Source organism: Heteronotia binoei, chromosome 8, assembly GCF_032191835.1.
Source record: "Heteronotia binoei isolate CCM8104 ecotype False Entrance Well chromosome 8, APGP_CSIRO_Hbin_v1, whole genome shotgun sequence".
Classification (NCBI taxonomy): domain Eukaryota; kingdom Metazoa; phylum Chordata; class Lepidosauria; order Squamata; family Gekkonidae; genus Heteronotia; species Heteronotia binoei.
This window is the reverse complement of record NC_083230.1, coordinates 95,277,503-95,298,270: the sequence shown is the minus strand read 5'-3', so window position 1 is coordinate 95,298,270 and position 20,768 is coordinate 95,277,503. Positions and strand designations below refer to the sequence as shown.

The 20,768-nt window shown below is 43.8% G+C and overlaps 1 protein-coding gene across 1 annotated transcript in view; it reads right to left on the bottom strand.

Annotated features, from left to right (window-relative positions):
• AKR1D1 (aldo-keto reductase family 1 member D1) overlaps positions 1–20,768 on the bottom strand; it is a 79,604-nt gene that overhangs the window by 15,303 nt on the left and 43,533 nt on the right. Inside the window, exons 2-4 of the mRNA XM_060245655.1 lie at positions 16,895–17,062; positions 7,397–7,513; positions 2,344–2,421 (exon numbers count right to left, since the gene is read on the bottom strand). Of these exons, the coding sequence (XP_060101638.1) occupies positions 2,344–2,421; positions 7,397–7,513; positions 16,895–17,062 (363 nt within the window). The remainder of the gene's footprint in view (positions 1–2,343; positions 2,422–7,396; positions 7,514–16,894; positions 17,063–20,768) is intronic.

The window sequence follows — 20,768 nt, the reverse complement described above, 5'->3', positions numbered from 1 at the left end:
TTTTGTGTAAGAGGTGATGGGTTTGTTTTTATGATTTTGTTTTTGTTTGTATTAAGCTGGTTGGATGACCGTGAATAAACTACTACTAAAAACAAAGGCATCACACAGAGACTTTTCTGAGCCCTAGACATTTGCTTGTGATTCACAAATGTGGAGACAGCATTACAAATATCTCACCAACACAGATATATGTGACCATTTTGTATGTTTTGCCACCATCTCTTGCTAAGCCAGTAATTGATTTAGGGTTAATTTTTCATGAGTTGCATATTAGAAAAAAAATCTCTGATCATTAGGCACGTGCACATTTGTATGAGACTATCACAGCCACTTACTAAACAGTCCCCATCGTCAAATGCTCAATATATGAGTGTACATCCACAGCAATACGCCCCTTTAATAACTCAGAAAAATGCAAGTAATCTTTTAGAAGCATAACAGACTACGTCACTGGTTGAATCAAATACATCACTCTGTTGGCTCATGTTAAAACTTTGGGAACTGGCTGCAATTTGGGAAAAAAAATGTTGAGCAGACTTTTTCTTCTCCATTATGAATGTGTCATTATCCAGCTCCCACTGTCAGCTCAGGACTAGAGCCATGATAAAGGGAGCAGGACGTAGCTCTTTGTAGTCCAAAGAAAACACCATCCACTAACAATTACCCCAAATTAAACTTGATTGGTCTTAAAGGTGCCTCTGGACTTAAATTTTGTTCTGTTGCTTCAGACTAACATGGCTATCCACCTAAGTTACCACTTAGTTCAAGATACCAAAATTGAGGACAATCACTAATGAAGAGCTCATTTATAACCTTTAAAGCCCCATATGGCCGGTGACCTGTCTACCTTCAGGACCGCCTTTCCCCATATGTACCCCAAAGAGCACTACGTTCCAGGTCTCAAAATCTCCTTAAGATCTCTGCACCAAAAAGAAGCTCAATTATCCACCACCAGAGCTCGAGCGTTCTTGGTAATAACCCCCACTTTGTGGAATGCCCTCCCCAAAAAACATCAGGGCCTACGGGACCTGCCACAATTTCACAAGGCCTGTAAGACTGAATTATTCAAACTCACCTTCAGTGGATAGGGGGAGGTGGCTATTACCTTACAGCACCAACAATCTCACTGAATTAATATAATGGAATTCAGAAACGTGCCATCTTGGACTTTTAATGAATGGATTAATAATTGCTGATGTATCAAAATGTTTTATTATATATTTTATTTTTAATATTCTATGTTTGTTAATTGTTAATATTTTTAAACTGTTGTTAGCCACCCTGGGCTCATCAGGGGAGGGCGGGATATAAATTAGAGAGAGAGAGAGATGATAAGAACAACAGAACAGACCTGCTGGATTAGACTGAAGGTCCTTTTCCCCAATCATGCAGCACTGCGGTTATTTTTATCTATTTATTTATTTACTTTGGATTTATATGTCGCCCACTCCGCAAGTGGACTCTGGGTGGCTAACAGTCATAGTAAAAACAATTTGAATTACAATTTTAAATGATAAAAAACATGTATAAACAATTTAAAAACTAAATATTTGGTGCTATGGAAAAGATTTTGTAACATAGGCGGATCAGGTTATATTGATATCTCAGTTCTTCTGTTAATCTGTTAGCAGGGTTGAATCTAGGGGAGGGGCAGAGGGGGGAGCTTGCCCCAGGCGCTGATGGAGGGGGTGCCATATTGAGTATGGAGTCCATTGTATTCTATGGGACCATAAGATAGAATGGCCCATAAGGGGGCATCATTTTTTAATATAGCCCCCCCCCCTTCAAAAAACATGTAGATCCAGTCCTGTCTGTTAGTGGTCCTAAAGAACTGGGGAGCCAACACAAATCTCAGTTGCATTCAGCTATGACATCAGAATAGAACTTCCACATTCAGAGGAAGCATTTCTGATTTGTTGATGCTACAGAAACCAGGGATTGTCCTTTTCATCATGCCCTGCTGGCTAGCCTCCACGGAAAGCATAATACTGGACGAAGTAGATAACGTTCACGTCCTAGCCCATATGGCTTATTGGGGCCATATGTAGAGTCTTCACAGCTGGTTTCTTGTTGTAAGTCTGCAAATGTTTTATGGGGGTAAAAAAATACATGTATACCTATTAGCCTTTGTCAAGAATAGTACACATGGGGAATATCAAAGTAACAGATTTCTAAAGAGATGAATTCCTCTTTTAAAGCTGGATAATTTATAGCATAGGGAAGAACAACAACAACCATTCCTGCCTGTCAATCATTAAAATGCCTGAAGCGTGCTCAGAGCAAGATATATGTCAACACGTGAAACAATTATAGCCATAATGCCATGTTAGGTGAACAACTCACTTCCCAAGTAGCACACAGGTCTGTCTCATGGTACATCCATTTTCCATTTTCATCCAAAGGATAGATGGCCTCTCCAGGCTGAATAAAAGGACAAGAGGGAGAGGAAACATCAGCATGGCAGTAAAGAATCACATTTCACATTTTGGGGGAGGAATTCCTTTGGACGCATTGAGAAGGTATGTCCTCTCATTTGTCATTGCTCAACTCTTGTGTATGAAAGAATGGGTATACAGACAAAGCAAAACGAAGCTCAAAAAGGAATGCAGAAATTTTATTGCCCAACAGCTGCAAAATATGGTAGCCCAAATATGAATCGGGGTATAAAGTTCCTCTTCCCTTGAAATGATTTTCAAAGAATAAAACTCAGGAAGCAGAATGTTTGAGTGGCATCACTGTGTCCTCTTGAATAATGGGTGGGTGGGACAGTTTACGTTTGAACTTGAAATGAAGAATTATGTTCTGAATATGCTTACCAGCTTTCATCTGTGTGTATCTGAGGGGAGGGAGAGAATCTGGTATTAAAAGCTGGGATTTAGATTTGTGCCTTGAATGTGTATATCAAATTTCATAGAAGTACCTCAGCATCTGTAATATATATATATCTGGTGGTTTTGATTTGTGGGCTGCTTGCCAATTTTTATTCTTCCAGCAGTGTTTTGGTTCTGAGTGACCTTGGAAGGAGTTGTTCTAATCTCCTTCTAATTAATGGTTACTCTCAGCTGCACTAGGAAAGTCACCTTGGGTTGATTGGGTCTTCCGGGATGCCTATTTTTGGTTGGTCATTAGCCAGCTGAGGGGGATTTATACTGTTTCCCAAAACTGCTTTTTTTACTACTGTTTTCTTGGCAAAAAGCCGTCCTGCTTACCGGCTGGTGATTGTGGTGTGATGTAAGTCATATTAGTTAGTTATATTTTATAACGTTGTTGTTTTGTTTGCACCAGTCTGTTCTAAAACTGCCTGCCAGCTCAATAAAGTAATATTTTTGCTTATCTATGAGTTGTGTTGCCTTGTCTGTCACTGTAAAGAAAACACCTTGCTCTGCCTCGAGCTGAGGGGAGTGTAGGTTGTGCAGCATCACCACATTAGAAACATAGCATCAGCACGCTAATAATTAAAAGACCAGAGGGATCACTTGGCTTGGCTAATTTGAATCTTTATACTTAAAATTCTCATAGTAGATAAAGATCAAGCATCACGGAACATGGTTTGTGTGTTCTCATGTGAGTGTCACAGGAAGTCTTAGTGCCTATACTTTCCGTTTCCTGTACGTCTTCATACTAGCCAAACAGAACATTCCCATTAAGCCCCCATGACAAGATGCACAAGCTTTCCTTCCACCAGGAGCAAAACCAAAAACTTATTACAGGCAATAAACATGAATGGTGAGGAACTAGTTTTTCTTTTTATCTCCATTTACAACATCCATTTAGATACTGGATTTATATAATATATATTTTAGTCTGGGAATGTAGGAGGGGTGGAGACTCATAGACCATTGTCCCACAGTGTCATGACATCACTTCTGGTCACAGAACTGGAAATGATGTCACCACATTGTGGGACACTCTTGGGTTCTCTTTAAAGACTTTGGTAAAACCACAGATGCTGCTGAGCCATACCCTCTCCCACATTTCTACATAAATGCATTTTTAAAAGTTGGATAATTTATAGCACAGTGAGGAAAGGACTGGGAAGCCTGCAGCAAGAGGTCATCTTTTCTGTTCCTGGAAATTCACCATACAGCAAACCCCTTTGGTTGGAGGACAGCTTTTACAGTGCAGATTCCCAGTAAGATAAGAAAAGAAAGTGTGCATATTCCAAAGTGTAGACTTCATGGGCACACTAGTAATGACTGCCTGCAACACTGGGAGAAGAAAGTTGGGGCTTGACTTCATTTCAGTTGAAAGCAGGTTTCCTGAGGAAGCCAGGGATTTTATATGAAAACTGTAACTGCCACGAAAGTTATCTGAACCAATCTGGGGATATGTAGAGTATCTCTCCTCCAAAATCATTAAACATAAGATTAAATCCTTCATGTATAAATTGAAGAACTAGGAAAAGTCTGCATTCCATAGACACTACCTTCTACCTCTGATTTTAAGGATGAACAAAGGTTTGCCGAATTCATATTGGTCTCAGTGGCTTAAGTTCTCTACTGTTTCACTGTTGGTTTAGTAAACTCAATTGCAAGGGAGTATGCAAGCTGTATGGTTTTTATTTACAATACATACAGTATACTACATCTGATTTATTGATATGCAAATAACATTCTGTATTCTTGGTGCTTGGGGGAGGGACAAAGTGGAAGGGCTTCTAGCACCACTTGTGAGCCTCCTTTTTTTTTTGGCCACTGTGTGACACAGAGTGTTGGACTGGATGGGCCATTGGCCTGATCCAACATGGCTTCTCTTATTGAAACATGTATGTTTTGTGGGAAACCATTTGGAATGAGGAAGCAAGTGGCATGAAACAAAAGAATCATGGGCTTGATTCACACAAGAGAGAACCAACATCAAAACAAGGATCTTCAGGCTGAAAGGGCAGCAGAATTTTAGGTAGGAGAATCATAGTGAACATTGTCAGGCCTACAGCGCAATGTGGATTTGCTTTGTTTTTGAAAGTAGAGGAACACATATCTATAGCTAGTGGGCTGGCTCCTGAAGATTCTATAACAGTGATGTCTCCCCCCCTCCCACCCCTCAACATAAGTGGTCCCTGTCCTGAGAGACATCCAGCTGTCCTCGACCAGAGCCAGAGCGTTTTCCACACAGGCTCCAACCTGGTGGAACTCTCTGCCAAACAACATCCATGCCCTGTGGGACTTAATGTGCAGTCCTGCAGGGCTTGTAAGGCATAGATATTCCACTAGGCATTTGGTTGAGGACAGTGATAGCTTCAATCTGCCTGGCACTCCTGTTCTTTGCCTCCCCCCCCACCCAGGTGAAGCAATGGCACAACTGGAAATTCATAAGAACATAAGAGAAGCCATGTTGGGTCAGGCCATTGGCCCATCCAGTCTAACACTCTGTGTCACGCAGTGGCCAAAAAACCCAGGTGCCATCAAGAGGTCCATCAGTGGGGCCAGGACACTAGAACTCCCCCCTCCCCAAGCACCCAGAATACAGAGCATCACTGCCCCAAACAGAGAGTTCTATCAATACCCTGTGGCTAATAGCCACCAATGCACCTCTGCTCCATATGCTTATCCAATCCCCTCTTGAAGCTGTCTATGCTTGTTCAACTATTCAGCTATTGTACTTTGTGTTTTAACTGTGAATTCAAATATGTGAATGTGTTTTTATTAATGTAAACTGCCCTGGGCCCTGTTTTTACAAGGGAGGGTGGTCTAGAAATGTAATTAAATAAATAAAATAATACATGCATCGGGGCAAAGCACCTTATAGGGAAGGTACCATTGTCTGTGGGACAAAGCAGCACGATTCAATCCGGCATGTTAATATAGAAATACTGCATTTCAAAATTAATACATATTTTCTTAATAATTCCAAAATAGTAGCCATTGCACAAAAATTAAAACAGGAATTCAGTATATTGTTGGTGCAAGCCATGGGGCAAAACAAATCTTATCCATAGCTTTCATAATTATTTAATTCAGTATTTTATACCCATCTCTCCTTTAGGCTCAAGGCAGCTTCAATACCTCATACAGCTCAATGTCTCATTGTATACATCTATGAAAGGTTTGGCTTTCCTCCAACACTCCCTCCAAGAGTTCATATATGACCTTCAGCCACACGGTTTGTGCAAGCCACATCACAATTGCTCTCTACAGTGTCTACACAGACTGTAGCTTTATTTATTCCAAGGTGCTTTGAGTGCTGCATGGTGGAAATTTAAAGAGGAATAACTGTGCATGGCTGGGTGCCATATGGTTGGCAAAGACCAGATGCCGCCGATTAGTACTTGCAGGCCTCAGATTCAGTGGGAGCTCACAGAAGCACAGCTCCTGAATCTTTCTGAGAGTTCCACTTCCTTGTCCATTGAATAGTAGGTGCAGCTGCATAGCAATCACTGGATGAGCTCCACCACCTATTTTTCTATAAAATGACCCCTTACTTGTAAAATCAACAGAGAAGAAAAATCAATGCTGCAGGATAGAGAAGTCATAATAGCAGTTTAGCAGAATGCCAGGTTGTTGGGGTTGCAACAGAAAATATGGGTCACAGGGCAAGGTCTGAAGGCACGTAATTCAATCACATTGCTGATGTTAAATAACACTGAAGTACAAGGGCACCTTGAAAACTAACATTTATTCCAGCATAAACCTGAGTGAGTCAGAGATCACTTCATCAGATTCATGGAGAGTTCATTCATAACAATGTATTATTCTTAAAGTTACAAAAAGCAGAAGTGAGAAGAAAAATTTGTAACAATCAATCAAAGATAAACCAATCCATTTAAAGTGGGCAAGGACTATACCTACCTGTTGAAGATGGACAGAGTTGGATAAGCATTAAATCTAATCAAGAAAGTGCAGGTTGAGACTAATTCACAATTGCAACTCACATCAAGCTATTAATAGCTACAGTGAATGAGGAAACCCATGTCTTTGTTCAGGCCTGGGAGAGAGAGTGTACTGAATCTCTTGATGAATCCTAATTCAGCACTTTCATATTAGATTCTCCCTTTGATGGATTTCCCTACCCACTTAAAAAACAAACAAACAGGACAGTAACTTTTAGATATGCTATAGCATGTCTTGGAAGATTAAAATGTCAACCACCGTTTTCTGAATAATGCATTTTTTAGGGTCAGATTTCTGCCCATTTATTCTTTTGCATAGGGACCATTCTGTTGATTCCATGTAAAGAGGACAAGAGCATTGCTGAAACATTGGGGAGGCAGGCACAAAACTCCCATTGCACAACTGATACAGAGTCACTGTGGTCATCCACTAACACACACAAGGACTCGCCACATCATTTAAAAGAATGGCATGGTGGTCCATAAATTTGACACTGCCTCCAAATAGTCCACCATTCACATCACTGCACATCAGAAGAAGCTTTTAACATAAGTCCTCTTTTATACCTTAAAAGCCATCGGCAGCTCAATAATGTAGAGATCAACATAGTCAAGTTTCAAAATGTCTAAGGTCCTCTCCAAAGTTGGGCGCACCAGATCAGGTGGGTGACATGTGTTCCATAGCTAAGAGGAGACCAAAAAAAAGAGGGAAAAGTTAGTGAGCTTGAAAATTAAGCACTGCCATCCTTGAAAAATTTACTGTTCTGACCATATTGACAAGAGGTAGCCAGAGACACCACACTTATATACATAATAGGAGACATGGTTAGTCTGTTGCCGCAAAAATAAAGAGAAGGCTTATGGCACCTTAAAGACTAGGGGTGGCCAAACTAGTTTAATATAAGAGTCACACAGAATAAGCCTCAGATGTTTGAGAGCCACAAGACACGGAAGGAAAGAAGGACGGGAGGGAGGAAGGAAAGAAGGAAAGGAGGAAGGAAGGGGGATGGAGGGAGATGAAGAAGTCAAAAGAAAGCAACTTTAACTTTAAATGCATTCTCCAAACCATCAGCTGGCTTGGCTTGAAGAAGTGATTTAAAGAGAGAGATGCCTTTTCCAAGCTGGCCAATGGGGCAGTGGGGCTTCAAGAGCAACACAATATGTGTGAAAAAGCCACATGTGGGTCTTGAGCCGCAGTTTAGCCACCCCTGTTAAAGACTAACAGCTCTTCATTCCAGAATAAGCTTTCATATAGGATTTACTCAAGTGCCTGAAGAAGTAGGCTCTAGTCTCCAACGTTGGCGTATTCGCTGGCATGCTCTGGGATCAAGAGGCTTAAGGATATACAGCACACTGACTTGTGCTAATCTTAGGGTTGCCAAGTCCAATTCCAGAAATATCTGGGGACTTTGGGGGTGGAGCCAGGAGACTTTGGGGGTGGAGCCAGGAGACATTGGGGTGGAGCTAGGAGCAAGGGTGTGACAAGCACAATTGAACTCCAAAGGGAGTTCTGTCCATCACAATTAAAGGGACCACACAGTAGTCCAATGAGATGGTATTGTTTCTGAATGCTCCTCCTTGCACAGAAAAAGGGACTTTCTGCAAACACAATACCAGCAGCCCAGGGAGAAGAGACTGAAACCCTCCAGTCCAGATTTTTTTTTGTGTAAAGAACCCCCTCCACTTTTTGTCTAGGCTATCATCCCCCAACTGCTATCATGCACTTGTTCTCTGAGGTGGTACAGCCCTCCCCACAAAGCACCTGAGGACTCTACCACCACCCCCACGCACTGGGTCAGGGGTGGCCAAACTTGTTTAATGCAAGAGCCACATAGAATAAACATCAGATGTTTGGGAGCTGCAAGCCATGAAAGTCAGATGTCTGAGAGCTGCAAGACAAGGAAGGGATGCAAATAGATGGAGGGGGAGGGAGGCGGAAAGAAAGTAACTTTAGTTTTAATGAGGCTGTAGGGGCTTTGAGAGTCACACAATATGTGTGAAAGAGCCACATGGGGCTCCTGAGCCACAGTTTGGCCACCCCTGCACTGGGTCAACCCAAGGAAGGCCGCTCACCAGCTGCTAAAGGTCCTCCTGAAGGCAGGCCGGCCAGCTCGTGGTACCGCTGCTGCTTGAACTCATAGCGGGTGGTCTTGGCCACCACCACCACCCAAGAGGGGCGGAACCTCCCGCTGGCGGCTTTCGAGGGGAGCTTGGAGGAAGCATCCGCGCTGAGGTGCCGTGGCTTCCTCAGCGGCAGCTCTCCCTGCGCCGCCCTCCGCTCCCTGTTCAAATCCTCACGGCGGCGCCAGCAGCATCATCACCATCAACGGCGCTTCATCTTAACGCCCAAGCTTCCCCTCCTCGCCTCCGCCGGGCGGTGAAGCGCCGTTGATGGTGATGATGCTGCTGGCACCGCCCCGAGGATTTGAACAGGGAGCGGAGGGCGGCGCAGGGAGAGCCGCCGTTGAGGAAGCCAGGGAGGCAGGTCATAGCCCCGGGGGCTTCGGAACGTCCTGCGGGCACCACCGCCGCCACAGACCGAGGCCAGACAGCTGCGAGCCGGCCGGCCTGCCTTCCCTCAGCCTGCGCCTCAACTGCACGGCATGCGCTCTCGAACGGAGCCACTGTGCATGCGGCAGAAACCTGCGCATGCCGCTTGACACACACACACCTCTTTCTCTTTTTGCCTTCTGCAAATTCAGATTCGCGGCTTGCCACGGATCCACACTCCTTGGCGCCGTTTTCCCCCTCTCCCCCCCCGCTTCCATTTTTTGGGGGAGCGGGGGAAGAGGCTGGAAATCCTGGGGTCCCCCGCCAGGGCGGGAGGGTTGGGAAGCATAGCTAATCTATATACATTTATTTACAGATATACAAGTTATAGTTGTCCTGGTATACACTGGACCAAAGTGCTTCACCAGACAGTACATACGATAGCAGAGGATGGACTATACAGACTCTTCTCAGTTATATACACATGGCTTTATACAAGCACCAGTCAGCACACAGTGCTGAGTCATTCTGCTTAAGCACAAGTCCTCTGGACAGAACCAGTTTGCACCTGCTAAGGGAAGCTGTCAGGAACTGTCATAGATCAGGAACTGTCAGTTGCATTAGACTCCACCCTGAAGTCTTACTAGCAAGCATATGCTGACATCCAAAACCTTATACTGGAATAAGTCCCTCAAGGCTCCTGAATGCAGAATGCTAGAGAAATTCCAACCCAACTTTAAAAACAGCATACAATCAGGGCTTTTTTTTTTTTTTTGAGCAGGAACACACAGGGACGCAGTTCCGGCTGGCTTGGCATCAGGGGGTGTGGCCTAATGTGCAAATGAGTTCCTGCTGGGCTTTTCCTACAAAAAAGCCCTGCATACAATCAACAAAAACATATATCTTCCAAGGGCAAAGAGCCATCTTTGCCATTATTTTTAGCTAAGAATTCAACAATTGCATAACTTACAGGTCATGCCTAAGTTTGGGAAAGTGAACAATATGTTTCTTCTAGATCTGTACACTTCAGAAGGCAGGTGGGGAGAATCTCATGGTTGGTGTACTTATAATCCCCTCCCTTTTCTTTTCTGTACCCCCATCTCAATTTATAATAATAAAATTTTATTGATCAAAAAAATGATTGGGTGTACCTCATATCATTCCTGAAAATTTGGGGGCAGTGCTTTGTGAGGGAAGAGCCAGGGGAGAGGCGGGTTCTCTGTTGGGACATGTGATGCCAGAAAATGCCTTCTTTTGAAGCTGCCATTTTCTTCAGTGGAACTGATCTCTGTAGTCAAGACATGAGTTGTAATTCTTGTAGATGCCGGCCAGGCCAAAATGTTTCTGTTACCCCAGGCATTAATTAAGGGGCCTTTAATTAAAAAAAAAAACACTAGTTCAGCCTGGAAACTGCTATTTTAAGCTGTCAGTAGTCTGTTTATGATCTCTGTTTTGAGACAGAAGAGCTTGATTTGGTATGTAAATATCTTTCCTTACACACCAACTATCTATTTTTCTTCTATCTAGTTGTATCAACACCTGGGGATTTTTTTTTAGTAGGAACACAGAGGAATGCAGTTCTGGCTGGCTTGGCATCAGAGAGTGGGGCCTAATATGCAAATAAGTTCCTGCTGGGCTTTTTCTACCAATGGTAACATCAAGGGGTGTGGCCTAATAGGCAAATGAGTTCCTGTTGGACCTTTTCTTTTAAAAAGTCCTGATCAACACCGTTTCTCATGTTTAATGGACAGTTTTATTTAACAAGGTACGTAGCTTGTAGGAAATAAAGGGTTGCCTACTAGCTTTTCACTCAGTCTTGCCCAGTTCATCTCCTTACCACAGACCTTCAGATGGATTTTAGTGACATGGCTCCCATGATCCCAGGCACAGCCTTTTTGGTGGTCAAAAGCACCCCCTCCTCCTTCTTTTGTCAGTGGAAAAGCTGGTAGGATCCCAAACCAAAGTCCTCCTAGCTGAGGCTAATTACCATAGATATTTAAAGATTTTCCCCTGTTTCACAGAAGATTGTCCCCACATTTATGACTCTTCAGTTCTACCATGTTATGTAGATAATAGCCAAATGTCAGTCACCCAAAATACCAGAAAGTTGTCAAATGATTGCACTGTCCCAGGAAATCTCTGGGGACACTGCTATTAGTTTCCTCAAAGAACAGATCTCTTCAAATAAATTGAAAGGGCCAATTCAACAGAAGTGGGGGGGACCCTCCAGCATTTTCAGTTGAGGTAGGGTGGAATTCTCCCCCTAGTCCATGAAATGTACATGCAAAAAAACAAAACAAAACAATTCTTCAAGCAATATGCCAAAGCACAGCTACTGAGGATTTCAGCCAGCAAATGTTTTATGATGGAGCAAAATCATTATTCCAGGGGCTCTGACACTTTGAATCATTTCAGTAATTTTGCCATGCACATATTTCAGAGATCTAATAACCAGAGATCTAATCGGGGATGGAAGGTAGAGTTTCCAGATCCAGATTGGTAAACTTTTAGAGATTTGGAGATGGAGCCTGGGGTGAACAGAGACCTCAGTGGGGTATAATACCATAGAGTCCACTCTCCAAGACATCCATTTTATCCAAGGGAATTGATCTTTGTAGTCTGAAGATGAGCTGTAATTCTGGGAGATTCCCAGGTCCCACCTGGAGGCTGGCATCCCTACCTGGTGGGGCTGCAAGATGCCATCATTCCTGCCCACGTGTGCTACCAGATGTTCAGTTCATGGATGTGAACTGAATCCTCCTCAACAGAAGTTTTACCATTTTGCAATTAATAATAATTATTATTATTATTTTGCCACATCCCAGTCAATGCCGGACTCTAGGCAGTGTACAAGAAAATATACATAAAATCAATAAAACCAGTTAATTTAAAAACAGTTAAAATGCAATGAACATTCTATGTAGCGTGCTACAATTCTGCTTTCTAAGCACTGGGAGCAGTCCCCCCTTTAAGATTTACAGGCCCTGCAGAATTGTAAAAGATTCTGCAGGGCCCTTGTGACTTCTGGCAGAGAGTTCCATCAGGTCGGGGCTGGAACTGAAAAGGTCCTGGCCCTCGCTGAGAACAGCCAGACCTCTTTTGGGCCAGGGATCACCAGTAGAGTTTGACCAACAGAGCATAGTGCTCTTCCAGGGACATAGTGGAGGAGGCAGCCCCATAGATATGTCAGTTCCAGACCACTCAAGGCCTTAAAAGTCATAACCAGAACCTTGAATCTAACTCGGTACTCAACTGGAAGCCAGGGTAGCTACTGCAGCACAGGTAGAATGTATGCTGTCCGTGGCATTCCCATCAGGAATCGCAGTGCCACATTCTGGACCCGTTGGGAGTTTCCAGGTTAAAGTCAAGTGTAGACCAACGTAATTACAGTAGTCTAGCCTGGAGGTGACTGTAGCATGGATTACTGTGGCTAGGTCTAAGTGAGGTAGGAGGGGAGCCAGTTGCCTGGCTTGGCATAAATGGAAGAATGCCGTTTCAGCAATATGTGTGACCTGGGCCTCCAATGAAAGAGAGGCATCCAGGGTCACTCCCAGGCTTTTGACAGTTGGCGCCAATGTTAGGAGTGTGTTTACTGCACATACCATGCTTCCTGACTGTGCAGCTTTGCTACACTAATACATATGCACAATAGAGAATACATAGCAGGTACCCAGCATGCAAACCTTTAATTGCTTTTAAAAATTCACAACTCTGAGCAGAACCAGCTAATCTTAGACATACCTTTCTTTGACAGGGCAAGGTTAACTGGTTACAATTGAATGGTTTTCTGTGTAGTACTAGAAGATATAGGGACTAGGCTAAATTCATTCATTCATTCATTCATTCATTCATTCATGCATTCATTCATTCCATTTATATCTCACCTCCTCACAAAGTGGGCTCAAGGCGGCTAACAAGCCAAGGCTAGCATCTTAAAAACACAGTAATCTGTGCTATCGAAAGCTTGGGCGCACATTTCTCCAGAATAGCTTTGTTTGAGGTAACACTACAAAAAAATTGTCTCAGTTTTAAAGGCCTCTCCTTCCTTTTTCAAAAAACAAAGTAAAAATTAAAGACTTCAGCATCACCAACACAAGAAATCAGCTGCTTCCTGAGGTCTACAAGTGCAGACATTTCGGGCACAGATCACTAAACAGCTTCAGAAATGGAGCCTTAACGCAATTTGGCTTTTATTTCTCCTGCTTTTCTTTCTCAAAGTGACTGAAGAAATGATGTCAAAATTAACTGAAAGCAAATGTATACCTACCATTCATTTTTTAAAAACCCATGCAGTTATTTGGGAGGCTTCCCCACTGTTTGTTCACGTAACATAAGTGTTCATGAATTTAATTTTTAAAACTGTGAATACCACAAGCCAGCAAAAGCCTTACACCAGATTGAATGAAATTTGATAGATGGCTTTTAGTCCAACATTTCAAGCAGTCATTAGAAGTTGACAAATCCACAGGGCACCGTAATGGTACCTATTCACTCCAGCTAGATCCACAACTCTGCAACATACCTTGAACCACACTGTGCTTCACAGGTAGGGTTGCCAATCCCCAGGTGGGGGCAGGGGATCCCCCGGTTTGAAGGCCCTCCCCCCGCTTCAGCGTCGTCAGAAAGCGGGGGGAGGGGAGGGAAATGTTTGCTGGGAACTCTATTATTCCCTATGGAGATTTATTCCCATAGAAAATCATGGAGAATTGATCCGTGGGTTTCTGGGGCTCTGGGGGGGGGCTATTTTTGGGGGTAGAGGCACCAAATTTTCAGTATAACATCTAGTGACTCTCCCCAAAATACCCCCCAAGTTTCAAAAAGATTGGACCAGGGGGTCCAATTCTATGAGCCCCCAAAGAAGGTGCCCCTATCCTTCATTATTTCCTATGGAAGGAAGGCATTGAAAAGGTGTGCCGTCCCTTTAAATGTGATGGCCAGAACTCCCTTTGGAGTTCAATTATGCTTGTCACAGCCTTGATCTTGGCTCCACCCCTAATGTCTAATGGCTCCACCACCAAAGTCCCCAGATATTTCTTGAATTGGACTTGGCAACCCTATTCACAGGTACCACTGCAACACTGTGGCTTAAAATGACAGTTGGGGCTAAACCTGAACTAATCCTCCACCTGGAGATGAAGCACTCCAGAAAACAGGTTTATTTTATAGGCACCACTCCAGAATTGTGCGATGGTCTAGAAAGTTACTGGATCTGGTTGGTAAGAGGCGAGGTTCAACAGGCCTTGATTGTGAGTAGTTTTGTTGCCTCAGAACATTGCCAACAACTACACTGAACAGAGCTGTAAAAAGGGTACACAAAGCTGAAGGGCTAGGGTTGCCAGGTCCAGGTTGGGAAATACCTGGAGATTTGTGGGTAAAGTCTGAAGATAGAGGAGTTCGGGGAAGGTGGACTTCAATGGAGTATAATTGGGGAAAGGGGAACTTCAATGGAGTCCACCTTCCAAAGTGGCCATTTTCTCCATATGATCTGATATTTGTCACCTGATCTCTCCTGCTACCACCAAAATGTTAGAAACCCTATAAGGGCCACAGGAAATGTATATCATGACTAAAATACATGTGTTATTATTACTGTGGTTATTTATGTATTTACCTTTTAACCAAAACATCTGTTATGAATGTATAGAGAGCATGATTTTATATTTGGGTATCAGGCTCTGACACTGAACATCATCCTCTTTTGCCACTCTCCAAAAAGGCAGGGGCTGAAGAGGTCCAAAGAGCCCCAACAAAAAAGGCATAATACTCTCTCGCACACACACACAAGAAAATCTATTATTGTTATTTAGACACCAGGACTATGCAGACGGCTTAAAATGTCCTCTATTCAAGCCACAGGCTGAGCAGAGGTTAGCTGTTTCCCAAACTACAAGCAATGGATTTTCCTAGTACTGCTTTGTTCATCTACAGTCCTGAAACAGCATCCTCAATCTAAGTAAAACAGCACTTTTTTTGAGCAGGAATGCACAGGAGCACGGTTCCGACTGGATGGCATCAGCAGGTGTGGTCTAATATACAAATGAGTCCCTGCTGGACTTTTTCAACATAAAAAGCCCTGTGTGAAACAATGGTGACATCAGGGGTGTGGCCTAATATGCAAACGAGTTCCTGCTGAGCTTTTTCTACCCCCCAGAAAAAGCCCTGGTAAAACACACTGCAGGTTAAGGAGCCCAACATAGGATTGCCAGCCCCCACCCCCATTCCAATCCACCAGCAAGAGATGGTGGGGGTAGGATTACGAGATGCAGATTGACAAACTCCCTAGAGATTTGGGGATGGAGCATGAGGAAGACAGGGATCTTAATGGGGTACCACGTCACAAAGCCCACCTTTCAAAGCATCAATTTTCTCCAGGGGGACTGATCTCTGTAGACTAGAAATGAGCTGTAATTCCAGGGGATCCCCAGGCCCCACATAGAAACTGGCACCCCTAGCCCAACAACTTGCACAGAGAAGCCAGCAGCGTGGTGTAGTGGTTAGAGTGTCAAACTAAGATTTGAGAGACTTTAGGCTTGAATTCCCACTCTGCATGGAAGCTCACAAGGTGCTCTTGGGTCAGTCACAGATAGGGTTGCCAAATCCAATTCAAAAATATCTGGGGACTTTGGGGGTGGAGCCAGGAGACATTGGGGGTGGAGCCAGGAACAAGGGTGTGACAAGCATAATTGAACTCCAAGGAAGTTCTGGCCATCACATTTAAAGGGACAGCACACCTTTTTAAATGCCTTCCTTCCATAAGAAATAATGAAGGATAGGGGCACCTTCTTTTGGGGTTCATAGAATTGGACCCCCTGGTCCAATCGTTTCAAAACCTGGGGGGGTATTTTGGGGAGAGGCACTAGATGCTATACGGAAAATTTGGTGTCTCTACCTCAAAAACAGCTGCCCCAGAGCCTCCTATACCCATGGATCATTCCTCATTATTCCCTTGGGAATTGTTCTCCATAGGGAATAAAAGAGTGCCCAGTAGACATCCCTTCACCCCGCTTTCTGATGACCCTAGAGTGGGGGGGAGGGCCTCCAAACCTGGAGCTTGGCAACCCTCTCTCTCACACACACACACACACTTACTGGGTCTGGTTCCTCCACGACATCTGAAAAGAACAGGGGCTACTCTGATCTCTCTCTCACACACACATACACTCTTAATTGCTCTGAAACAGATGCAAAACAAATGGAGAGACTGTGCTGCTGACCCTTCCCCATGAAGTACTTCCTGCTTCCTGTTCTTATTTAAAGGCACACACACAGACACATTTTGAAACGGGACCTGTTCGCAGGTTTCTAAACCTGCCAGAGATATAGAGGTGCATGGTGGGGCTTCCCCTGCCAGCCAGCTGGCTGGGGGTGGGGGGAAGCCTGTAAAACCAGGGGATCCCCCACTGGGACCTGGGGATTGGTCACAGGTTACCCTACCTCACAGAGTTGTTGTGAGTGTAAAATGGAAGCAAGGATAGTAATGTAAGCATTTTCATTGAGGGAGGGGAGGCTGGATATAAGTGGAGTAAATAAATTAATGATTTTCACACTTTTTAAAAATCACAAAGGGTTTCTTACTTTGCCGCAGTAAAATATATCTTCCCGCTTGACCTTTCCTTCAGCAATTTTCTCTCGGATGGCCTGCCCGACTTCATGTTCGTTGTAATACACATAAGCACCATCAATGTGGCGATAGCCTGTATCAATGGCTATTCTCACGGATTCTAAACAAGTGCCTTTGGGGGTCTGTAAAAGAAGAAAAACACATCATCATAGGTTTGTTTGTGTATTTATTTTATAGCTTCTCCCTTCAGCTTCCTATAAGGCTGCTTATGACAGAAAAATAGAGCTGCATAAAGCCAGTTAGGGAAACAGTGAACTAAAAACTAAGCAGATGAGCTCCTGAGTGAACAAAGGGTTTGCTGTCTTTCTAAAAGAGTGAAAGATTCTGTTGGGTGACTGCCCTAGGAAGGTGTCCTCTGTGTAGGCCATGTTTTAGTGAGTCAGTCAGGGAGCAAACCAGCCACTCTAATAGGGTTGCCAGACCCTCACTGGGGGTGAGAGAACCCCTGGTTTTGCGGGGTACTTCCTGCCCCCCCCAACTGGCCCAAAAGGCAATGTGATGATATCACCTGGAAGTGATGACATCACACAGCAACGCTCTAGTTTTTTTTTGTCAAAACTCTATGGTAAAATTGGCTACAAACCAAAGAGTTTTGCCCAAAGACTAGAGTGCCCCCCCAATGTTGGTGATGTGATAACGACACTTCTGGGTAACATCACCATGCCCCCCCCACTGGCAACCTTCAAGCAGTTCTGCCAGCACCTCAGGCCTTGCCTTGGATCCAACTGGTGGCTATGTATTTGGGTTACCAATCTTTAGGTGGGGCCTGAGGAAACTACAATCTCTAGGAACTACAGCTGATCTTCAGACAACAGAGATCAGTTCCTCTGCAGAAAATGGCTGCTTTGCATTCTATTACAATATACCCTACAGAGGTTCTCCCCCTTTCCAAATCCCGCCCTGTACAGGCTCCATTTCCAAATCTCCAGGAATATTCCAGGCTGGAGTTGGCAGTTCTATGTAGATACAGGACTGGGAGGCAAGAACAGGCATCAGCCATGCCCACTGCCTTCTCCCATGGCCTTAGAGGAGCTACCCAGCTTCAGTGACCTAGGCAGGGAACCAGGGTTGTCAAGTGAAACAGTCTGGCATGCCAGTGTTTGGGACACACATCAGAAGGCTTGCCTATACTTGGTTTAGAAGCTGGCTTGGCATTTCCACCCCAAGACTTTTCAAGAGGAGAACTGGGGAAGGGGAGAGAAATACACATAGGTAAGGAGGAGCATTCTACAGCTTTATGACCAAAAAGTATAATGTATAATGTATGAAGAGCCACTGTTTATGGAAATCTTCTTTAAATATCATGTTCTTTTCCTGCTTATGCCAGCTAATGGCATGCAGAAATTTCAAGACAATAACTTCTTTCATCATCTTCAGGCCGGAAAAAGCTTCACCTGCTTAGATTGCTGAGTCAGACAGCAGGTTAAAGAAAAGCTGCCAAAAGGAAACAAACAAACAAACATTGGCCAACCAAATTGTACAGACTTTTAGGAAACACAGGAGATGTGCCAAATTGGGAGTTAAAGTTTCATTTGAATTCCTTGTATCCCAAAGAGTTCATTGCCAGGGGAAAGTTTATGACCGAGAAAGGAGAGTTTACACTTGATAAAAGGGGAAAAGAGAAATCACCGTAAGAGGGAGATGTCTGGTTGAAAAAGTATGGAAACAAAAGCAGGCAGAAAAAGACTCTAGGAAGCTACTGCAGATCTGCACATGGTGTTTTCTGGCTACCCCATTCTTCTGTTTGCACACTTTTCTTTTCTCCACCGATATGGGTAGGTGAAACAATTACCTCCAAGACAGCACTGTTTGTATATATGCATTAGGCACATGCATTAGAGCAGGGGTGTCGAACTCATTTGTTATGAGGGCCAGATCTTACATAAATGAGACCTTGTCAGGCCAGGCCATGTGAGACATAAAATGCAATGCCAGGTAGCAGAGATAGAAACTTTATCAAGGACACAGACAAACACAATTTAATATTTTTTTAAAACTTAAAATAAAATAAAACATTAACACTTGTTGGTCTTAATAGTGCTTTCTTTGTATCTCTCCTGTGTGATCCATGAAACTGGACAAAAGAAGCTCAGGCATTTTCCTTCCCCCCCCCAGGGGATTAGGAGGGGAAGGAGCCTCAGCCAATAGAAGGAAGAGAGGCTTGGCTCAGTAGTTCTGTTGTGTGATTTAGAGAGCCTGGCAAAGCAAGCTATTCCTTCCCCCTTTTTTCCCACAGGAGGAGCCTCAGCCAATGGAGAAAACAGAGGCTTTGCTCTGTAGCTCCTATGAAATTGAGCAAGCCTGGCAAAGCAAGCTGTGATGCAGAAGGAAGCAAGAGAGAGATGGAGAAGGAAGCAGATAACAGCCAGTTGCTCAGGGGCCTGATAGGAGCCCTCTGGGGGCCTTATTTGGCCCCCGGGTTACATGTTTGACACCCCTGCATTAGAGCAACCAATGTCACCATTGATCTCGTAGGTCATATTATTGTTTATGAGCTCCTGAGGCTGCCTTATACATACTCAGACCATAAGGCTATCAAAGTCAGTACTTTCCACTCTGACTGACAGTAACTCTCCAGAATCTCCAAGAGAGGTCTTTCACAACACCTACGACCCAGTCCTGCTAACTGGAGATGCAGAGAATGGAACCTAAGACCTTCTGTGTGCAAAGCAGATGCTCCACCTCTGAGCCACAGCCTCACCACAGCCTCTACCGCCTAAAATAGTTATTGGATTTTTGTACTTTTGTTCCTATTATTAAGACTATTCACAAGAGTGAACAAGGGGAGGGTCAGAAGCAAGCATGAAAACACTGGCTAGTATTTTAAAAGTTCATTACCTAGGGCTGCCAACCTCCAGGTGGGAAAAACCAATGATTTGGGATCACAGTTCATATTACAGGCAATACAAAAAATCTTTTGCATACATAATAAAGAAGAAGAGCTTTACAAGAAAGGTCCATCCAATGAGCACCTGCGTATAGGCTCATTTTGTCAAAAAACTTCCTCAGGAGTTTTTCTATTTCCTTCAAGGTTATCAGCCTCTTGTTCAGTGTTAATACTCTCTGCGATGTCTTTATTTTCTTCAAAATCTCTCATCCTCGAATAAACCATGGCAATGACAACACAAGGCTGAATGGAAGTGAATGATTCTTAAAATTTTAAATAAATGGTTTTTTCCCAAAATATTATTGATTGTTATTAAGAACTTGCCTCTCAGTACTACTTCAGTGTTTATATTTATATTAGGAGCAATCCAGTCTTGAACGTCTTCTCTAACCCAATGCCAAAGTCTTCTGGATTCTGCTGGCAAAATGCTCTCTACAATATTTACATTAGGAGCAAGCCGTTCCTTCTGATGGCAAAAGGCTCTCAATTCATGGGGCCTGGAGATCTCCTGGCATTACGATTGATCTTCAGGTGACATAGGTCATTCCCCCTGAAGAAAGTGGCTTATTTTGAAAGTGGAGCCTATGGCAATACATCCTGCTGAGGTTTCTCCCCACCCCAAACGCCACCCTCCCAAGGCTTCATCCCCCAAAATCTCCACAATTTCCCAACCTGGAGTTAGCAACCCTGCTCATGACCTACAGATTATATATTAAGTAACATCCATGTGCCAGTGTGGTTCAGCAGTGGCTCAAGGTATTTTACATTTGTTTTGCTTGGGGAAAGTTCCAGATTCTGCTGCTCTACCCAGAAGCCAGAAGAGACCTTAACCTTGTCACCTGTTCACTGACCCTACACTCTTTGGAAACAGAGCAAGAATCCATGCATGCCCTTTAGGGCTTTCTGAACTCTTGCACCTTGGCCAAACTCTTGCAAAAGGA